This window comes from Embiotoca jacksoni, unplaced genomic scaffold (genome assembly GCF_022577435.1).
Source record: "Embiotoca jacksoni isolate LCO1_2020_lvr unplaced genomic scaffold, fEmbJac1.0.p SCAF_2, whole genome shotgun sequence".
Lineage (NCBI taxonomy): Eukaryota > Metazoa > Chordata > Actinopteri > Embiotocidae > Embiotoca > Embiotoca jacksoni.
This window is the reverse complement of record NW_027185340.1, coordinates 14,294,712-14,317,002: the sequence shown is the minus strand read 5'-3', so window position 1 is coordinate 14,317,002 and position 22,291 is coordinate 14,294,712. Positions and strand designations below refer to the sequence as shown.

Genomic DNA, 22,291 nt, shown 5'->3' with positions numbered 1-22,291 from the left:
GTTTTCCTGAGGACTCTATTGATGCCCAGGAAAAGCCTCAAACCTTTTTGTTGAGCCACTGCTCACTAAGGAGATTATTGCTCAGCATGAAGAAATGCTTAGATGTTTGCTGACTACGATGACCCTTCTCAAGCAGCACAACATCAATTGTACGAGTTATCTGCTCCTCAGATGGGAACAATTCAGAAATAGTAAGGACCTTCCTGCATTTGAGTCAAAGTTTGAGATAAAGCAGGATTGAAGCAAAGGAAATGGTCGACGCTGAGCTCTTCTGTCTACTTTGATTTTGTCCTTCTTTTTTTATCTAGGAAAAACACTTTTACAGTGTATATGTTTTACGCATAATAATCTTATGATATTTGCTAAATTATGTCAAATCTGCTCTGCTTTATAAGGACACAATCAAAGCCTCAATGTGTCCTAAACCTAGCAGCTTTGCAGGGCAAACACACTAACTCACTTGTTACTGACAGTCAAAATCATTTCTGATGAATTGCCACATGCAGGGCTGTGTTTAGGTGCTGTTCCATTAAATGAACGCTCTCCAGCTTTATGCATAGCAAAGAAGTGATTGAATTCACAGCATACTGTGCAGGCGAGATCTGTTGGTGGAGCAGAAATGACAGCTTTCATTAAAGCCTCTGTGGTCGGAGATAGGACGAGCACGAGAAAAAAGTCCCTCCATAATCCATTTTATGGCCCTGTCAATAGCATATTGAGCTAAAGAAGGGAAACTTTGTGAATTATTTATAAATCTGTCTTCCTGGTGTGGGCTATAACATCATTACAATGACAGTACAAAAGCCCTTAGCAGTGTTTGATATTGTGTTGCTGAAAGAGGAGTAGATAATGGTGGAGCATAGGCAAAAATGAATCTCTGGTTCACAAAAAAAAAAGAAACTAAGCACACAGTGACAAACACATAAAAGAAGAGCTCAATACACCAACTCTGGGGATATCATTTCACAGTGTACTGAGTCCTTTGGGTCATCTGTCAGTAACTAAAAGCATATACCAGATCCCTTCAAGTAAAGCACTTTTGGAAAGTGGAGGTTGTTTTCTTAAATGATTTGTCTTTTAGAGAAACATGATCTTCTCCCTGATTTTATAAAGCTTTTTCAGTCTTTACCCACAATTTAAAATTAATTCCTCCCAGGGCCCATTTTGGGCTGGTAGATCCCCCTATCTACCAGACTACCAGAGGAAAATTGATGCTGGCAAAATAATTAACTATGTTTAGAGTGGGCAAAACATTGAGTGTTCCTAACCATGGAGGATGATACACCTGTGAATATTTGTGGAAATCTGCCGAGCGGACGCTCGATTTAGTTGTCACGTGAGAGAAACAAACCAGAGCTTCATATGAAAAAACTTTAGTTAAAATGTTCTTGCTTTCAACATGTGGGCACATTTGGCTTAACGCCACTCAGACGCAACCAGGAAAAAGGAAAACATCTCACGTGACATCTTTGAGAGTCTCCACACTTTTACCCAAAAATAAGTAACATGGAGAGCTCACCTCTTATTTATGACAGGACCAACTTTCATCTTCATACAGCTGACTTTTCGGATCTGGACACCCACAGCACAGGTAGAGGTTTCATTCCAGAGGCTGAGTCCATTCAAATGCAGAGAGGCATCGTCAATACAGGGACCCCATGCTGAGGCCTCCCAGTAAAATGCCATGCAGGTATGGTCGTTGCAGACTCTCCACTCCTCCAGGGCTGGAGCTGATGGGCAGGCCTTCCCTTCTGGATGCCAACACAGAGGAACGAGCAAGAGAGTGTCAAATACATGCAAATTATACAACATGGCATTCTGAAAAAGAGCTTCGCTGTGCTTATAAGCAAACTAAAAGTAGCATCAGCATTACTTATGCACAAAAATGAAATACACGTCATTTAAAATACAAGTCAATGGATGTCAAATACTAATATTATTACTGACTGTCGGCTGCTTAGTGATTAAACAATTGTTTTGTTCAGGTTAGCTGAGCAGACACTTCACAAGTAAAAACTTGTAGAATTTTGAATTAAAAAGTTGCAGGAACAGAATTGATGGAGCAATCCAAAGACTGCCAATAGCCACAACAAAATATATTTCCAGTTCCTTCTTCCTGTGTCCTAGTTGTCAAATATGCATGAATTATTTTTGACACTTAAAGCGACTAAATCTGTGGATAATTCTATTTAACATACTATAGTTATTGTAAATGGGAACTATGTTACTGTAATTAGATCTGCTTACAATCAGAATGTATAATTATTCTATATGTGATTAAAAAGCACAGTACCCCTTTAAAAATAATTTGTAGTTATAATAAATTTTGTTTTATACTGCTTTAGGTTTTTATGTTTGGCTATTTCACCATTTTGGACTTTTTGCAATTGCAATCCAATGTTATTTTATACATCTGTCATAATCTATTTTGTACATGTATGCAACCATGTTATGTCTTTAGTGTTCCATGACAAAATATCAAATCAAACCAGACTAAGAAATCTTAATTTTCAGTGAACCAAACACACAAATATACACAGGTAACCATACATAATAACTATCATGTACATAAATGCACTGATGCAGCTACAAAGGCATGCACACAAATATACAGGACACAAACACAGTCATGCTTTTGAGAGCACTATGCAGAAAACAATATATTTGTGTATTGAGGCTACATTGGTCAGTACTGAGTCTCAATGGTGAAACATGGGACAGTCCATTTAATGAAGGATTACAGGTGTTATCTGCAGAGTGTCGAGAGTCCTAAAGTGAACTGTGACTTCCAGAAGAGCACAGAGGAGTTTGTCACTGAACCCACAACCAAATGAATACCTGCACTTTCCTGTCTGCTTTGCATTCCTCAGGCTTTCTATACTGTCACACACTGTCACAAACAAACAGGCATATAAACACAAACACAGCATTCCTACACATAAACACAAACACAAACACAAACACACACACACACACACACACACACACACACACAAACACACACACACACACACACACACACACACACACACACACACACACACACACACACACACTCTTACAGCACCTCTGGCAGCAAGCAGATAGCCAGCAACATAGCAATAAACAACGCAGTTTGGAACCTGGCTTAAGCTGTGAGATTCTTTCATCAGCTGTTATTGCAGATATGCGTTTAGTTACAGGGATTAATGGGCGGTAGCTGGCTGCCAAGACTCTGCTGTCTGACTTAAAAAACATAACAAACAGAGCACGCACAGAAATCCTGGCAGGAGAAAGAGTCTCTGATAATGGATGGTCAACTCAAACCTCAAACGTTTTTGAGATGAAAAATACCTAAATAATACTCTGAAATCTTGAGATTTAAAAAACAACATAAAGCCACGGTGTTCGTGAAACCACTTTAACAAAGCCTCTGGCTCAATCAGTCTTTATTTTTCATTTGCAGAGTGTAGTTTTGAGTTTATTCTCTATGTCCTCATTTTCATTTACAGTAACAGTAAAAACGCCCTGTAGTCACTTTGCATTCCACTAATGAAAACATGCTGTCATTTGTGTCATTTTTTCTTTTACAAGCTACCTTAAAAAGGCAGTACTATATTCCATAGACATTGAAAGGCAAATAAGTAATTTTAAAAGCAACACTCAGTCTGCAGTGTGAAAGACACTTCTACATACTTCTGCCCATCCTTAACCTCTGTCTTTTTTTCCCCATCTTTTTCACCTTTTACTACCCAAGTGATACTGATATTATAACAATTATAACATTAAACTATATGTGTACCCTTCATACAAGAACTGCAGCTCAAGGTGCTTAACAGCAAGAAAACATGCACTGCTCCACATAAAAACAGATATAAAGGAACATAAAAAAATAAAATGGAAAAAGATACAAGGACAGATAGAATTATACACAAGACAACGCATTCATAAAATAAAGTTAGAATATATTATAAAGCAAAATGCATTGAAAAGGCGCAGTAGTGCAGAAGTGCGGAAAAGTGAAAGAGAGCTTCAGGTAGAGGTAGTAAAAAGGCTAAAATAAAGAGATATGTTTTAAGCTTTCTTTATGAGTAGTATTTACTGAGCTATGTCCCCTGATATCTATAGGTAGTGTGTTCCACAGCTTCGGAGCATGACTGAAAAAAGCTTAATTCATGATTTTCTTTCAGCTGTTGCTGTGAACCTTCCAATTAAACCAGCAGCAGATGACGGCAGTGTTCTTGAGGGCACATAGTTAACCAGAGAGTTAACAAAGTAACTTGGTCTGAGCCCAATAACAGCTTTGTATGTGTGTGTGTGTGTGTGTGTGTGTGTGTGTGTGTGTGTGTGTGTGTGTGTGTGTGTGTGTGTGGGGTGGGGGGGGGGGGGGTAAAAGCCAATCCTTTGTGTTACAGGTAGCTAGTATACTGGTCATTAGTACAGTATGTTATTACTGGAGTACCTTGTGTTTACAATAAAATGACTGTAAATGGCAGCTGTGGTCTAAACTGTTTTCTACCAATGTTTAACACATCAAAACTCAAACTTTATCGAAAAGAAAATCCAATAAACAAAGCAAATAGATACGTAGCTCACTAATATCGTGTGGGAAAAGAGTCTAAGAAGTCAGAGGGAAGGTTGATTACCTTTCCCCGGGATGGCCAACACAGTGCGGGTGCGGCTCTGTCTCCCCTCTGCAGTCTTAGTGGCACAGCTGTGTGAGCAGGAGGACCAGGAGGACCAGGGGCCAACCACACAGTCCGCAGAACACCCCACCTCACAGGCTTCTTCTGAAGGTGGAGGGTCGTCTACACAATGGGCATTGGGCACTTCCTCCCCTGTAGAAGGCAAGATAAAAGGAAATGTACAACTGAAATGGGCACATCATCTTTCAGGGTTCACACTGAATCCAAATGACACCCATTACCCTTCATCTATCTCGTCCTCATCGCCTGACAGCTATCAGAGAGGAAATCCCCTGTGTGAAATGGAACCAACACATGCTGGGACTACATTCAAATCCCATGGATGCATGAAATCACAAGTGTATATGGTAAGTACAAAGAAAATACAAACAAACCTGACTGGTGACTGTTGATCAGATTTAAACTTAGAGGGCATGTCTTGATCACATAAAATACATACAGAAACATGCACCTGAATTGAGATTGTGATTTACTTATTAAACTTTTCATTCTACTCAGACTGAAAGAAAGTATAAATACAAGTCAAATTGAGTGCAATACAGTGGATGACATTGCTGATACTTTTGAAGCCTGTAGCTGCCAGGTTCAATAATAACGACAGCATACAAAACCTGAATATGAACACAAAGTAATCTTGATATACAAGAGGCCTTTATGGTTGTAAATTGGAGCAATATTGATGAATTGGTTATTATAATTTGTAGCATGTTTTTTTTATGATTTTCTTCTATGAATCAAAACATTATCCTAAAATTAAATATGTATTCTTCTTAAATGGTAGAATGTTTTTAATTTTATTACAAGGCCATCCCGTTGGTACTCTCACATACTCTTTGAGGCTTTGTCTTGTAGCCATGCTGTGGAATATGTGTCACAGCTCCCACTTAACCTTTGTTTTAGGAGTGAAACATCTACAGGAAACAGAGCCTTCTTTTATCACTGTACTTCATGATATTGGCATTCTTGTTGTGATTTAACACTTTAATGGCAAAAAAAAAAAAAAAATAGTATTAAAAAAAAATAAATCCTTGTATTTTTTTTTGTTAAACATGTTGCCAAGAGTTAGCCACATATTTCTCGAAGGTCTCTCAGTCCAACAGAGAAAGATCAATTTCAGAGGCAGAGATGCCATCCAGATGTCAAAACAATGCCAGCAGCAGCTGAGGCATTGTTTTCAGATCTACACTCACACTCAGCAGTACCATTAACTTGTTGAACTCTGCCACTACATCATGGAATATGCTTTAACAATAACCCCCCTCCCCCACTCGTCTACAAGCACATACCCAGGCGAAGGCTGTAAACCCTGAGAGAGCAAACTGAGGTATTGCGTCATCACATTGATGTGAAAGACTCCCTTGGGGAGTTTAAAAACCTTTCGCCCATAAAGTTAAAGCATCGGAGATCTCCAGCCATCAAAGTAACTAGTGTGTATACAGCAGGAGACAATAGCTTGCTCCAAGTAATGGTAAAGCTCCACAGGCTATTGTATGGGATGCATTATTCCTTTCATTAGTGTCGATGCAAGTGGGCATAAAATGGAGAATTCTCCAGCTGAGGATAAGGAAAATAAACAAAACAAAAACATCCTCAAACATTTGGCTTGGCACGCAGTATTAGCAGCATGACTGTGGTATGGAACACGTGAAAGGATGGATGCTGATGGAGCAGGTGTTGTAAAGTCCACTGAAATTACATTTTAAAAAACAACACAAATAGCTCTGAGGGACCAGGAGTGGTTTTTTTTGTGTTTTTTTTTATAATCATATGTCCTAAATGCACCTAACTAAGCAAAGATCTGGAGGCTGCAGTATTTGAATAGAAATTGCAGTGAAATTTAACATAATTGTTTTGAACTGATGCTAGGATTTTGAGCTGTGTGGGAATTGATTGTCTTGGTTCACCATGGCTCCCACCCAAGTAATTATTTCAAGTGTGCATGCTTTATATAAAACGAACATGAAGTGAAGCAGACTATGCACTATAGATTTCTGTGAATCAACCTCACCGACCCACATTCAGAGGGGTGGACAGGGAAAATGGACAATGAGATGCAGCGAGGCAATTTTGAAAAACTTAAAATGGGAAATGCAAAGTAGAAAGTTTTATATGAAGTTAAGGAAACATTTATGACTTCTACTGCTTTTACAGAAATGGCAGGAGATGATACTCCCACCCACTATTCTCTACATTGGCAGGATTTGCATGTACTGTAAGGTTTCATGGTTTTTAATTTATATATATGTCATATATAGAGTAGACCTCTTTCACCCACATTGTGGTTTCCATACATGCTCAGTCGCTGCCTGCTTTGAATCCTAAGCTGTTTTCAGGGTAATTTCACTACCTTCATCTAGGCTATTATGAGGGCTAACCATTCATGTTATATCTTGTTTCTTTCAGAACATCCAAATATTTCATCATTTGATTTGATAATACTTAAGAGGTTTTAGAAAATGTGCAAATATAACATGATTCATTTTTGTCTCATACAAAGTGGATGCAATGTCAGCCCTATGTTTGAGATAGTCCGGAGGTCAGCTATGATTTCAAAACCGGATTAATAGTCGTACAAAGAAACAATGGGTTTCATCAGAAAAGGTAAATTCTGCTGTTTATTTTGATATGTGGTACGTTGGTAAGTGATCGGGACTTAATCAATCAAGAGTAGCAAGGGTGGAGATGGACAGAGCTACATGAGGAGTGTAACGACGATTGAATTTGATGCAAATTGGAAGTCAATTTTCACACACAGATGAGGAACTGACATTATTGGAAATCTCAAGCCATGTAGTTTCATAGGGTATGCGCTACATGTCTCTGATGAATAGTCGCTGCGCAATATAACCGAGAATAAGGGGGTGGGAATTTGGACTCAATTTGAGTCCATCGGATTCTACGGGCAAAAGACGGTCATCTGTATGCTTCAGTTTCAGCAAAATCCATTGCTACAAAAAACAAAGAAACTATCCAAAATATCACAATCTTAGTTTTGTCTGCAGCGTATTATGTAGTTTGGAAGTTGAATTATCAGTGAACTTGGAGGGAGAGGTAACAATAAGAAGATAAAAGCAAACAGCACCAACTGCCTTGGTAAAAAAAATTGTAACTCATTGGTGATCAACGCTGTCAGACCACAAACAGGTCCAGTGTTTGCTTCTGTCTGGTCATACAAAAAATATGAATACAAATGAGTATTTTGACACATGTAGAATTACAACCTTAGGTTTTACATCTAATAAATACACAGAGGAATATGCAAGTATGGGGTGTCATGCAAATCAGGCTCAGAAATTGTTTTCAGAACTGATTATAATAGATGCATTTTTGCCAAAGGTGGAATTATTTGCTGTTTTTTTTTTTTTTTACAAACAGTGGAACATCAGTAGTTATTCAACGATTGTTCTGCTTGAAAAATCACAAAGGACTAATGAATGTGTAAGTAAACAAAAGTAACAAAAAAACTCACAAAGCTTTTCCTGGAAACACTGCTTGAAGGGAACTGACACGATAATATGAATCTAAATTCCCAACTTTGGTGTGTGTGGAAGTGTGAGTGTGTATGTATGTGACTGTGCAAATACGTGGCTGGCCTAGGGGTCCTTTTGCATTATTAATACAGGGATCTGTAGTTTGGGCTCCTACTCAAATATAATATCACTGCCTCCTGCCTGCAATTTGAACATGATTTCTATCCTGCTCGCCCACCCACCAATTAATCTTCTTCAATTAAATTATTCTGGCAGATATTGAAAAAAAGTCCTCGCCTTTGCTTAAAAGTTAATAATCACATCCACTGTGCGCAGGCAGCTTTTAAAGCAGAGCTGGGGGACAAAAGCAACAATGTAAATTGGACAAAATCACTGTGAACATCAAAGTGGGCTCTGACAAACTATCCTGGGTCACTAATTAATGTCTGCACTGTATCTGCCTGTCAAACATGAAACTTCAGAATTTCATTATCGGTGACAGTCACGCAGACGGGTTTAGGCCTGATTTCCTGAGCACATCACTACCTGAACATCACTGACCGGACGAGAGGGGAGCTGATGGTAACCGTACTGCTGTGTTGTTTTTGTTGGATTTAGGAACATCAAAAGCATGCATCTATGAGGGTTTACATATGTTACGTCAGCTGTCAGTCACAGCTGCAGCCAGTATATGTTTGAGTCAGCGGGCCCTGTGGTCAGCAGTTGGTTGGAGAAAAGGGACTGACCACTCTGCTGTGAATGGTCAGTGTGCAGGGAGTGGGAGCTGTGGGAGCTGTCAAATCCACTTCACTAAGGCTGGACGGCAGCAGGGTTAAGCTAACAAAGCACTTCTTTTGGCTTAAGTTTACAGCCCCAAAGAACACAGTCAGTAAACAACTGTGGATCTGATACTTGTAACTTTTTATAGAAGACAGCTAAACTTTACACAGTTACCTATTCAAATCAGTAAAATATGGATATACATTTTTTTTATAATAATATTTTGAACTATTAACCAATCTAAAGGAAAATGTGGCCATATTGTATGTGTTTAAAAACAAATATTATCAGTTTTCTGTCTATTTATTTATCTATCTGAAGGCAAGACTAAGTTTGTGGACCATGATATTACCTTGTTATCTTCATTGATTGGTCACGCAAATATTGACAAACACAATGTGCTGAAGCTAATAACACACACATTTAATCTATTGTTATTGAATATAGCCGCCAAACATGCACAGTGCTGATGGAAAAATGATGGACCCCTTGGTTTTAAAAGGTATTCGAACCCACCTAATCTTGAACAATTGTGTCCGGTACCTGCAGATCAGAGCTGCACATAACTGCTTCAGTTCAGTTCAGCCATATCTTTAGAGTGCATGGTGTGTACGTCTCTCTTAAGGTCATTCCTGTCTTGGGTTAAAGTCTGGGCTCTGACAAAAGGTGTGTTTGACCCAAAGCAGCTGTTACCTACAGTTCTGATGAAGTTGCATTGGTTGGATCTTCCTGACTCCAATTAGCTGTTATTGTCCTGGAGTTCTGATACTTTTCCCAGCCTACACTGTAAGTGTGGATAATCTAAAACATAAAATGTAAATGCTTTAAACCTCCTATTGTGTTCAGGTTAAACTTGACCCATTTTCATGTTAGATTGTAGAAAACGTACCTTTAATTTTTTCTGATTGAAAAATGATTTTTTTTTTTTAATTACATTCTTAATAATGGCATACTGAATACTATAATAAATGCTTGTAGAAAAAAAAAAAACAAGGAATGGTATCAGTTATGGATTGTTTATGCAGAGAAACACGTAGCAAATGTTACCAAACCATCAGGAATAACAAAAATCGCAACAAAACAAAAGTAATAAGAATAGTGACATCCTATAACAGGGGTATAATTGTGGAACAATAATAAAATGTTGCTTCATGGGCAGAAAGCATATTGACTTTACTTCAATTGTAAAATGGCCCACAGCAAATACAGATAATACCCCGCATGTACACTTTCTCTTTCACACACATACAACACACACACATCAAGATCTACCATTCACCAGCTGGAAAGCAGTATATAGGCTTGGGCTTTCACACACACACACACACACACACACACACACACACACACACACACACACACACACACACACACACACACACACACACACACACACACACACACACACACACAAGACAATATCCATAAATGTGTCACTTTGTATACTTTTATGCTGGCAGTATTATGGGAACCACTTCTTTCTCGTAGACAAGGAGTTGAATGTTTTGTCTGTGGGGGAAACGCCACAAGTAAGACCCATTTGAGGCCTTACCAACGTCTTTTTCTGAAGCACCATCTGCAGATGTCAACATGAGTAAAAGACTCACAACCCAAAAAGGTCTTGATTACAAATTTGATCCTGACATGGAGGAAGGAGTGCGGGGTGATTGTGAAAGACAGGAGGACGTGTCTGAACAATGTTGAAGGGGATCCTTCTCTACATTGAAGAGAGCTCTGATGAGAAAGACGAGCCTCTCATGGTCTTATAATATATTTTCCTGTTCTATTCATCATCGCCAAATGAGGTAATTTAAAAAATTTCCCCTCGGGGATTAATAAAGTAAATACCTACCTACCTACCTACCTAACAAAATGGTGATTGATCCTGTGGCCCACTGATGAAAGCCTTTGCATTAGCAGTATTACGAACTGACCCAGCTGGGCGTCAGCGGCGACATCCCCGCAAAAACATTACAAGCAACCAGCACCAACACTCAGCAGTAGGATGAATAATAAGTTACTCAGCAGGCATAACATTTCATGTTTCTTCAATGCATGTTCATAAATTCCATCTCCCTAACATGAATGACGTAAAACCTTTTCGAACACAACTGGAATGTTGAACTGGTTGCGCTGCACATATGCACAAAAGGGGACCAGCAGATGACAGATGAAGACAAGGATTAGAGGGGAACTAGATATGTGTCCAGACAGTGTGATGCACAGGATTGATGTATTTTCTTAAAAAAAAAAAAAATTAAAAAAAAAAATAACAGTATTTTTCCATAGTTAGATCCCTCAGGATCATCCTTCCTGCTGAACCCCAAAATCTACTCAAACACCCCTGTGCCACTCAATTTCATTTCACCCGTACTGGAGTGGTTTTAGCACTTACCTCATATATTTGCAAAGCAATACAACCTGGCATTTAGGTGATAGAGGATGTTTTCTGATTGCTTCAGCAGCCATAGAAAATCATTTAAATCTCCATCAGATACACTTTGCAGGGAAAGTGCAGTTTCTTTGCTCTCAACTTATAGACATAGAGTTTCCTCAGACAACTTCATCGGTCTTTAGGCTTGGGATGCAGATTCGTTTTATGCTGGGAAATTGCAAGCAAAAATGCTTACTCAATCAGAGAGAATAAATTCGAGAAAACATTGCAGATCTCTTGGGCACCTGTCACTTCACTGAAGTTCACCATCTTTAATGGAACCTGCTCGTTCACACACCTTCTTCCCTTGTTCCAGCTGAGTGAAAATGTACAGCATGTTAAAATCAATGACAATCATCCTAATGGCTTAAGACTTGTTTCTCGAACATCTTTTGCTTAGTTCAAAGCAGCTACAAAAAGGAAGCATATGTAAATGTGTGCTCCATTAAGCCAAATACCTTTGAGTAAAAAAGTGAACCATTGAAAAAAAATATTCGACAATTCTTATGTTTGCAACAGGAAAGTAGGCTTCTAATGGAAAAAAAAACTATTAAAGGATGGTCCAAAAAGTTGGCTGGCAACAGTTGACCATTGCACATACATTGGCCATCAGCAATTAATAAGAACTCTTCATACTGTCTGCATCATAAGGGATAATCCACAACAAATAATTTGTTTTAGTTTTCAGAATAAAACAAGTTCAAGTTCCAATGAGCTAAAAAGATACAATAGTGAGTGTAAAGCAGGTTTTATACTAATGATAGAGAAAAGCTTCTGCTTGAAATGGGGACACTGAAATTAGACCGGGGAAACAGGCTCTGACTGACTGACTGCTGTTGTGAGTTCCTTCCAATTAAAAGAGTCTTCCATTGCACAACAAAACAGAACCATGATGAGCTGATATGTAAAACAGGTTTGTTTTTAGTTTCGGTTATTATCTATAAATAGCTCTGAATTCCAGCTGCAACATCTGTGATGAAACCTGGAGGCTAGAAAATCAACTTTGTAGACAACGACAGCTACGTTTGCTAATGTATTTGTTTACAAGGAAAGCTGCTTGAAAAATAAAGTATGCGCATCCACAAATGTCACAGCTGGTTACTGTTTTTGACAGCACATCAGTTTATCATCAACAATCCTTTCATCTCTGCTGATATGTAACCACCCCCCCTTCACTTCTCTCCATCCTCACTGACTGTCTCACCCTGTCAGAACAGAGATGATCGAAACCCAAAGGAGCAGTTGGTATGTATGTAGGTATTCTCTGCAGTTGCTGCTGCAACAGCTCCAGACCCCCAATGCTCTCTTCACAGAACTGTCTTAGCACTGTAAAATATTGCTGGAAAGTTTTTAGAAGACAACGCACCCCAGACACCCAAAGATATTATGGATAAACCATGAGCAATCAACCTCGGGGGCTGGGTTTCACTTGCTTTGATTGCAGCTTTAGTGAAAGAAAATACCCTGGCTAAGTGGTGGTTCTGTTCATTTTACATGTAAAATATACTTTTTGAGTTTTGATAAAAATCAATACATTTCTAATGCAAAGCTAGCATTAAAAATTGTAATTTAGGTATTTTCTTTATTTGATTAATTAAAATAACAAAGGAAAGTGATTGGAGGTTGGCGTTAAGATTGCTGTGGTACATGGACATTCAGTTTATGAAGAATTTATTGGCACTTTTTTTTCTTCCTGGCCTTTTTGTTCAAGATATGGGCATTCCTTTTCGTCATTCACTCTGAGGGACATCAGATGAGATTAGTGGGAGAAGGCCGGGTCAAGTCACTGTAATATCTTTTTTTAATTGAGCACTGAAATTAGTTCGATATTGAGAATCTGGAAGGACAGAACTAGCGGAGGCTTTGAATAAACCCCCGCCTTAAAGGACTTTAAATTGCATTTATTTCTTCCTAACAAACTGTCCATCATTCTTTATTTGTAACCGCTAAGAAGGAGAGCTCAAGTGTGTTGAATCTGAATGTGCAGAAAAACTGCCAATTAGCAGTTGCTTTCTCCAAGGTCTCCTAAATTTATATGGCAAGTACGACTGCAAATTAAGTAAAAGCTTACTCTCTCTCAAGAGAGAGAAACCTGACCATGATCAAACAGGGTCACAGAGATGATACAAAAAGAAAATAATAATCATATCAACACAACCTATTTTGTCTGTATAAAGTAATGATCTATTTTTCCATCTGTTTCCACCATTCTTTTCACAAATTACTTGATGATAGTTGTATTAGGTGTAATGCATACATAGATGCAATACATATATACATGTAAATATATAATAAAATGCAGCAGCAATTTTAAACAGGTTGCATTTGTTTCAAGATTATAACTTCGATACCTTTTTCAACCTCATGAATGTAAAAACTTTCAAATTCATTTCAGCTTAAATACATTCATCTAGTTCAATGGCAAGAATCAAAAACGGTAATAATTCCATGCTTTAACTGCTTCTTATCTCTCGAGTATCAGCTGGGCGGTTGTGAATCATCGTGGCGTGCTTAGTGAGGCTTGTACTCTTTTCTTATATCACTGCTATTCCTCCCTGCAGTGTCATTGTGTGGAAAAATTTTCGTAACAGAAACTTGTGTGACTTAACAATTTGGCCGTGACACTGTTGCGACTATGTTTGAAAACAACCCAATGCGCTTGAATGGTCAAGCCAATTAATGAAGTAACAGTAACCAACTTGTCAACATTCACTAACAATAAATTCACCACGGATAATTTAATAAGGGCTTTTCCCTCAAACCTCCTATTCTTAGGTGTCCTGTCAAAACTCATTAGACTCACCCGTTGGCTAATATGTTTGGACCCTCCACTGCCTTTCTGATAAACATACACATGATACGTTGTGACAGAATAATAAAACACAGACAAAACTGGGTGCAATTAGGTTTATAATCTATGGAGATGAGCAATTAATGCCTGGTAGGAAGCTGTGATTCTGACTTTTAATCAAGCCAGTGTTTTCTGTGCCCATAAACTCAATGACGGTCCCTAATGAATAATGCATGCTCTGTTAAGGCTGATGTTCCTGTCACCCAGCATGAGGATATGGCTGAGCACAATGGACCACATTATACCTGATAAATCATGTATCGCAACACATCTGACAACATTAAATCCACAGGCCATAGCACTGATGGTTTAACTGCACCTTGATGAATTTTACAGCTACTTGTAGCTCTAGTCTGATTGAATTTATGAATGCATTTTGCAGTTTATGGTTAGCACAATTTTAAAGCTACAATTTACATGAGCTTATGGTTTGACTCAGAAATGGCAAAAAATATAATTCCAATGCTCCTGGCTCGTAGAGTGGGATGGATGGATGGATGAGTGGATGGATGGATGAATGGGTGGATGAATGGATGAATGGGTGGATGGATGGATGGATGATGCTAAAGATGATCAGAAATTGTTAAAGAAATAGTTTGACATTCATAAATTGCAAATATGCGTATTTGTTCTCTTGCCAATGATAAGAACAGAAATAAATATGAGACTATAGCCAAGAATTGGTTAGCTTTGCTGAGGGTAAACGTAGCGATAGAACTGGCTCTGTCCCAAAGTAACAAAATATGTGTTTACTAGTACATCTAAAGTTTACAAATTAACTCATTACTGTATATCATCTTTGTTCAATATGGAAAAAAATGTAAAATGTTAAAATGGAAAAAGGTGGTATCGATAATCTCATCTCAAAAAGGGCAAGAAAGCCAGCCAGCACATTTCCGAAATGTCGACATGATCCTTTTAAAAGGCTTTTGGAAGAAAGCTAAACTGAATGAATAAGAACATTTCACCCACAGTGAGACATTTTACTGGAAATTAGAAGTCACCAGCTCCGGAGAAATTACCTTTAGCGCTGACACAGGTCACATTCTGGACGGCTGTCCCAGGACCACAGGAGCTTTTGGTGGGAATGCATCTTTCCTCTTGTTGGACCTGCCACAGGTAGCAGGCGGGATCCTCACAGGGGATGAACTCCGTCAGATGAGGGCAAGTTCCCAGCGTACCACTGGACTCCCAAAACACTTCCCTCCTCCTCTGTCTGAAACCTGATAGAAAGCAGGTGGAGAGGGAGGGTTCAGAAAAGCTTGTCAGCGAGACAAAGCAGTAAACATATTGTCCTTCACAAATGATACAACCCCCTTCCCAGCCAAAAGCAGAATATTGTATTATAATGAATTCTTATTAATAATCGTTTGTGATCATTATTATCTAAAATTGAATATCTGCTGCAATTTACTTTGACTTAAGGTTTGATACAGTTTGTGGTCCTCACAGGACATTTTCTCTTTGATCAATAGTTTAGTGAACAAAAGCACTTTCCAATAAAAGCTGTCATGTCTCTGTTAAGTTGCGTTACACTTCTTTTTTGGTATAATAATGTTTTAGAAATAAAATGATATCCATGGTCGAAGTTAAAATGTTTTTGTTTTTCATCTGTGAACTTTCTCACCTTTTTCTCAGACTCCAGTTAGCAGTGAATGAGATATCTTGTTGAAGCAGTACACCTATTAGTTAGGGTCAATTTCAAAACCAGGAGCCCTCCACAGTATAATCTTTTCAAGAGCCTGATGCTGAGTGAAACCAAGAATCCACGACCATGACTTCCGCATGAAATAATTTCAAACTGCAAATTATTTTCATGGTCATTTACCTTCGTTCTATATCCAATAGAAAAAAAAAAAGTCCTACATGATTTTGCCAAGCACAGCTTAACTGTACAGAAATAAATAAATATTTACCTGCAAACTAAACTGGTGTCTATAAAGCATCTGTTTAATGAATAAAGATACAAGCTTGTCTTTGGATTTGTTTATCGTTTTTTAGCTTGTCTCATCTGTAATCTGTAAAAAAAAAAAAAAACACATCGGAGCCACAACTGTGGAAGAGCTGTCACCTCTGTGCATAGTTCATTTATCCGCCGCAGCGCAGAACCCAACCCTCTCAGACCTGCCCAAATGAATAAATAATCTGATCCTGAAACGACATGATTGGGTGGAACCTGATAGCTTTCGTTGTGAATTCTAAAGTTCAGATATTGAAAAATGTGAAATGTGTAATCTGTAGGCAAATTGATGGTGTATTAAAATGAGGCTTGAGTGAGCAGGCACGTTTCACTCTGTTAATTGCCCGTTGCTTTGACTTGTCTCTTCATGCATTGTTTGTACATGTTAGCGTGTTATTTTACTTGTTGAGGCAATTTATGTGATGTATCTGTTTAAAGTCTTTGCATACAGCGCAGAGAAGTGGGATCCGATCACATTGCATCACTGAAGATGTGTTCTCATGCTCGGTATGAATAAATGTACTGAGAACTGTCCACTGCTGATTGAATCACACAGCAACAAAGTTCATGCTGTGTATTAAAAGGGTTCGATCAATAAAATGGCGCAGACAAAAATACTTTCATCCCTTACTTGCTTTGACAGAATATTATTACGCTAGTTATGTGAGAATCATTCAATTATTTCAATTGTCTGGTTGTTAGGATCTACTATTTTGCACACCTTTACTTGTATGTCAAGTAGTAAAAATGCTGTGCTTGCTTTGGGCTGAATAGGAAAGGCAGTAATTAAAATGAGCTTGATGAAAAATCAGTACAAATCTGCAGTTTTAAAGGAAAAATGCAATCTGATCTCCAACGTGTCAGCATAATCGACCTGTGGAGCTTCCCCTCTCAGCTTAGCTCGTTTTTTTTCAGATGACAGGCAACCAGAAAAATGTATAGTCGATAGAGACAAGTCGAGTTTTAAACTGTGGACGTCACATTTACTGAACCTACTGCAGAACACCATCAGGGGAAGGAAACTTTGCATCACTGCAATTTCTGTATTTGAGCCGTGTAAGACAAGATGTAGTCTTCCCTGTTTTTGTTATTATTCTTCCACTGCAGTTTAACAAGAAATCAGTTTGAGGGTAACATTCTTGAAAGACATCTAACACAGACTGCCTTATGTTGACTGAAGAGAGACTGGGGAATGTATTTTAGCTCAAAACTGTGAATTTGAACCACAACACACACATTAAAAGTACAATTGGAAAATACTTTTTAATGATGATGATCACACCCAGCAGAACATGCTAGATTATTAATATGGGTGCAAGACACAAAAGTCTGATTGTCACACTAATTTATAAGATTTGACACATTTTAAGCCCAAGTGGAGAAAAGTCAAGTGAATGAAAGTGCTTTTTGATGTTAAACTTAAGGATATTGTTTCAAGAGGAAATGCTGCAAGTCTTTGTAATATACTTTTTTTCCCCAGGTATGTGTAAAAAAGTGCAAACTGAAAACAGCTTGATGTTGTCAGCTCAACAAAAAAAGGCCCAAACAAATCAATGTGGGACACTTTTGGTAGTTCTTAAAACTTTTAAAGTCGTTTAACTAGATTAATGCTTTAATAGATTAAACAAAATCTCACAGGCCTTCTTGATAAGTAAATTGGCCTAATTCCCTTTAGTGAACCATCTGTGAGATATAAACACTCGAGACTTGGGTTTTGTGTTGTTGTAGCCCAGAACAGAGCTCCAATGAAATGTATGCATAATGTAATTTGATACAATATTCTTTACTGTTGCCAATCATTTTAATTGTCTAATCATTGCCATATCTGATTGGATTTGGGTATTATCCCTCTTCTTTTGACCAATAACAAAACATTCAATCTCAGCTACTCTTATTTAATTTCAGCCCCACAAAACCTCAGTGAGGGTTTTTAGTAAATATGGACAAACACAAATTGACTGTGAATAATTCCCCATTGAGTGGCATCTTGGATGACTAGATTGCCACATTGCCCTGTGCCATCTGTTAAGATTGTATTTTCTACTTTTCTATGAGAACATAATTGTTAGTAAGGCTGTGGCTACACAACATTTACATTTGAACATTTGTGCCCGTAAACACTTTGTCTAATGTTCTGTTTTTTACAGAAAAAATAATAATGATCTTTGAGGCTGAGAGAGCTTTAAGAGGGAGTAACATGATACGAAGAATAAAATGCTCTAATAAAGGTTTACTGCATATAGCGATTAGCAAATTATTCAATAACATGATCTACATTTTGACACAATCATTATTATCATGTCAGTCACCTAATTACTCATAATTACCCAATTGTCTCATTTTTGTATTAATATTCCCCGCTCTAAAATATTGATTCTCTCAAAGCTGAATTGCTCATAAATCATTTTATTTCTTCATAAAAAGGTTGTTACTAATTGGGCACCTCCCTAGTCCAATCTATAATTTCTATTGACTATTGAGCTCTTCCAATTCCTGGAGGACGCAGAATCTTTTTTCTTGTGGATAAAAGGCTGTAGGCTAAAAAAAAATGCTATTTCTAACCACTTCCTTTGATAAAAGTCCACGACACTCGAGCAGTAGCAGCTTTCCTTTTTGAGCCATACTCATTTTAACACAGCTCTGACACATGCCACAAAAGGATGGAAAGGTCCCACATTCTTCCCCTCCACAGGTGGAACTGTCTAACCCCTGGATGCCCACTCCGCAAATTACATCCCCCAACCATCTATTGGTGTGAGGCACCAGCCCAGGAGCCTGATCCCAGCGTTGCTGCCCGAGTGTGCTCTCGTAGCGCAAAAAGACTGTGGATCGATTGCAGTTTTGCCCAGAGCACTTACTGCTACTCACATCCAAACCACAAAAAACAATTTGGCTGGCCATGCCCCCACGGATATTAATAATTGAAAGGTTTCTTGGTCATACCAGGTTTATTTCAGGGAAACAAAGGCCAACCAGTGATTTTTCGCACATAGTTGTTCAGAAATGCACCTCCCTCCTTCCCTGCGACTTCTTGTAGACGTAGGACCAAAATTCTTTCCAGTTACCTCCCATGTTCAATTCATTTCCCCTCATAGCTGCACAATGTGATCGGCCAAGATAATATGGAAAACTGTGAAAAGCACATAAAACTACTGCGGGGCAATTTAAATTTGTAATTTTCCAGAGAGCAAAACCGGGGCAGCAAAAGCATCTTGGCTGGTTGACTCCGGTACCTGAAAACTGGAATCCAGTGGGCCTTTTGGTTTGAGATAGATCATAGTATATTATGGTGTTGTGAAACATAAAGGCTAAGAACACATTCAATAGGAGCAAGAAATTCTCTCCAGCTCAAGGGCTACAGGCAAATGACTTGGATCATAACAATGCCCTACTATTCAATAATTGTTCATTGCATCGCAGGCGCCAGAGCTCACTGTGAGTGATTTTGTATTGGTTTCATACTCTGTCTGCTGTGCGCTCTGGGTCTTTATGAATGCCATCAAAAGACAGTGTGCCACAAGAGAGCCCTGTGCAAAACAGCAGATGCTGTGTTTTCCATTCCTTGAAATGACACTGTCTGTGAGAGGAGCTAACTCATCCCATAGAGATCCACTGTTGGAGAGTGTGGGCACTGACCTGAACAATCCACACTTCAGTTGCTCCCTGGGGCGCTTTCATGCACATTTACTCACGGCGGGGACGAGGTCACGCTGCCCTTTTAGCGCAGCACTAACACACTAACAGCTCTGCCAATGCCAGCACACTGACTGAAGCACAAACTACACTCCACACACAATGCACGGCCTCTCTAAGGCAGTCAGATATGACACGCTTTCACCTGTGCAAAAGAGACAAGAACATAGAGACAGCACAAGTGTGTTGAATACTTTAGTGCACCTGCTCTCGCACACACACACACAAACACTCCGTACAAACACTCCGTACACACACACACACACACACACACACACACACACACACACACACACACACACACACACACACACAGACACACACACACACACACACACACACACACACACACACACACACAGACAGGCGGCATCTGATACTCCGTTTACCCTCCTGGGGTTTGAGAGCTGAACTTCAGGCGGGCTCGCTTCCGTTCTGTCGTCTGCTGTGGTTTATGCATGCACTGTTTTCTTCCAGAGCACAATTCCTCTCAGCCGGCTGCTTATCAACAAACAATTTAAGATTCAAACGTATATTGCCTGCCTGCCTGCCTCTCTCTCTCCCTCTCTCTCTCTCTCCCTCTCTCTGTGCCCTGACAACGTTACTCTCTTCCAGTGACACTCTCCCTTAGCCTTTACTAGACACAATACCTCTCTCTCTTCAGGTTTCAACAGGACCAAAGTGCAACACAATCTGTCACTGAGACAGAAAACAACGCTAAAGTTGAAAACATGCACATGTGTAACAGTTTTCAGGTTAGCGCAAAGTCCCCTGTTGACCACAAGCACTCAGCTCGGCAACAATCAGTGGGAACAGCTGATTGTAAATGTACAACAAGGCAGCTTGCAATAGAACTCAGCAGTTAATTGTTTTTGACTCAGTGCTTATGATTTCACCACTCGCCCATCTGTGCAAATATCACTTTCAATTTTAAATCATATCAGCTTGTTAGCTAGCTATCTGTAGTATATTTTTGAATATTCTGTGGCCATCCCTCTGTCCACCCATCTGTCACAACATGATTCTGAGAAAACAGCATTCTGCTTTTGAAGACAGTTGGAAAACTGATGCATTTTGGAACAATCTTTTGGCGTGTAAAAATAATCCTCTGATCCATTTTGTTTTTTGTCAGGGTTGTTACATTTTGGTTCTGTGGCTGGCTGTGGTTTGTGGTTTTAGGCTGAAGACTTGCCATTGTCCAGCCCTGTCTTGTCTCCAAGACATTCTGTTGTAAAATTAATTTACAAATAGAAATATATTTTGCTGTTTTTCTATTATTATGCTTAGGCCCTCACAGCACTTGGGGATAGATTATATTCTCTTAACACAGAAAAAGCCCAAGGTAACTTGAAAAATAATGAGTTAATTTACATTTAATCAAAACCACAATCTTTTCCCAACCTTAACCAAAGTGCTCTTGTGGCCCAAACCTAACCATAGATGGGACTGCAGATGTGAACTGTGATCTCTGGTGTGAGAGTCTTAAATAGTCATAAATGTGTTGTTTCGTTGCCGTTATTACATTGATAAATGAATTAGTTATGTATATGTAATTCCTATAAGGCAGGGTGGCCTTGTCAGCGAAGAGTAGACCGTTTAACAGAATCAAAACACAAAGCAGTCGGGATGCATCTCTTTGTGCAACACATTCTCTGTATGCTGGACTTAAAAGTGTTCCTCCACCTCATATTAGGAGATCTTGATAATAACTAAATTCTGGAAAGGTATTTAAGAGGTTATTAGTGTAAAAAGATAGGTTGGTTAATGAATTAAACAATAAAAAGAACAGTTACCATAAACTATTTAAATACAATCTTTACAGCTCTTTGTAAGTGAATGTGGGCAGTGAAAGATATCTGTAACCACCTAATAGACTCACGTTCAACAATCTGTGACTTTGCTAGTCATGTCATGTTCATGGTTTTCTGCATTTAGGACATTGAACATGTACTTGTGCTTAAAATGCGTGTTCTATGCACTTAAGACATTTGTATGAAAAGCATGTATATCAGGGGTCTCCAACACGTCACTCACGAGCTGCCAGTAGCTCATTATCTGTTTCTCAGTAGCTTGATGAAGGTTTGAACAATTTGCAGTGTTTCCTAAACATAGATTTACTTGGGCAGGCCACTCATGTATATTGATGGCTGCTCAAGTATATTTAATTTCAGCATTTTTTATTTATATATTTTTGAACCTGTCTGAAAGAACGAAACTATCAATGGGGTCAACTAATGAGTGGACAATCTCCCCTTGGTGTCCTTGGCCTGTGTCTGCTCTGCACCGTGTCAGTGCAGCAGAGGATGAGCTCCGCTCTTTGTGAAACACACAACAGGGAAGAAACTAGCACGGCCTACAAAACTGAGCAGAGATTCAGGCTGAGTTGAAAAGAAACGGGTCCTCATAAATTAGGTAAAT

At 38.8% G+C, this 22,291-nt stretch overlaps 1 protein-coding gene across 1 annotated transcript in view; it reads right to left on the bottom strand.

Annotated features, from left to right (window-relative positions):
* The window catches only part of thsd7ba (thrombospondin, type I, domain containing 7Ba), a 163,599-nt gene that overhangs the window by 60,448 nt on the left and 80,860 nt on the right, over positions 1-22,291 (bottom strand). Inside the window, exons 8-10 of the mRNA XM_069154704.1 lie at positions 15,243-15,443; positions 4,626-4,817; positions 1,520-1,751 (exon numbers count right to left, since the gene is read on the bottom strand). Coding sequence (XP_069010805.1) covers positions 1,520-1,751; positions 4,626-4,817; positions 15,243-15,443 — 625 coding nt within the window. The remainder of the gene's footprint in view (positions 1-1,519; positions 1,752-4,625; positions 4,818-15,242; positions 15,444-22,291) is intronic.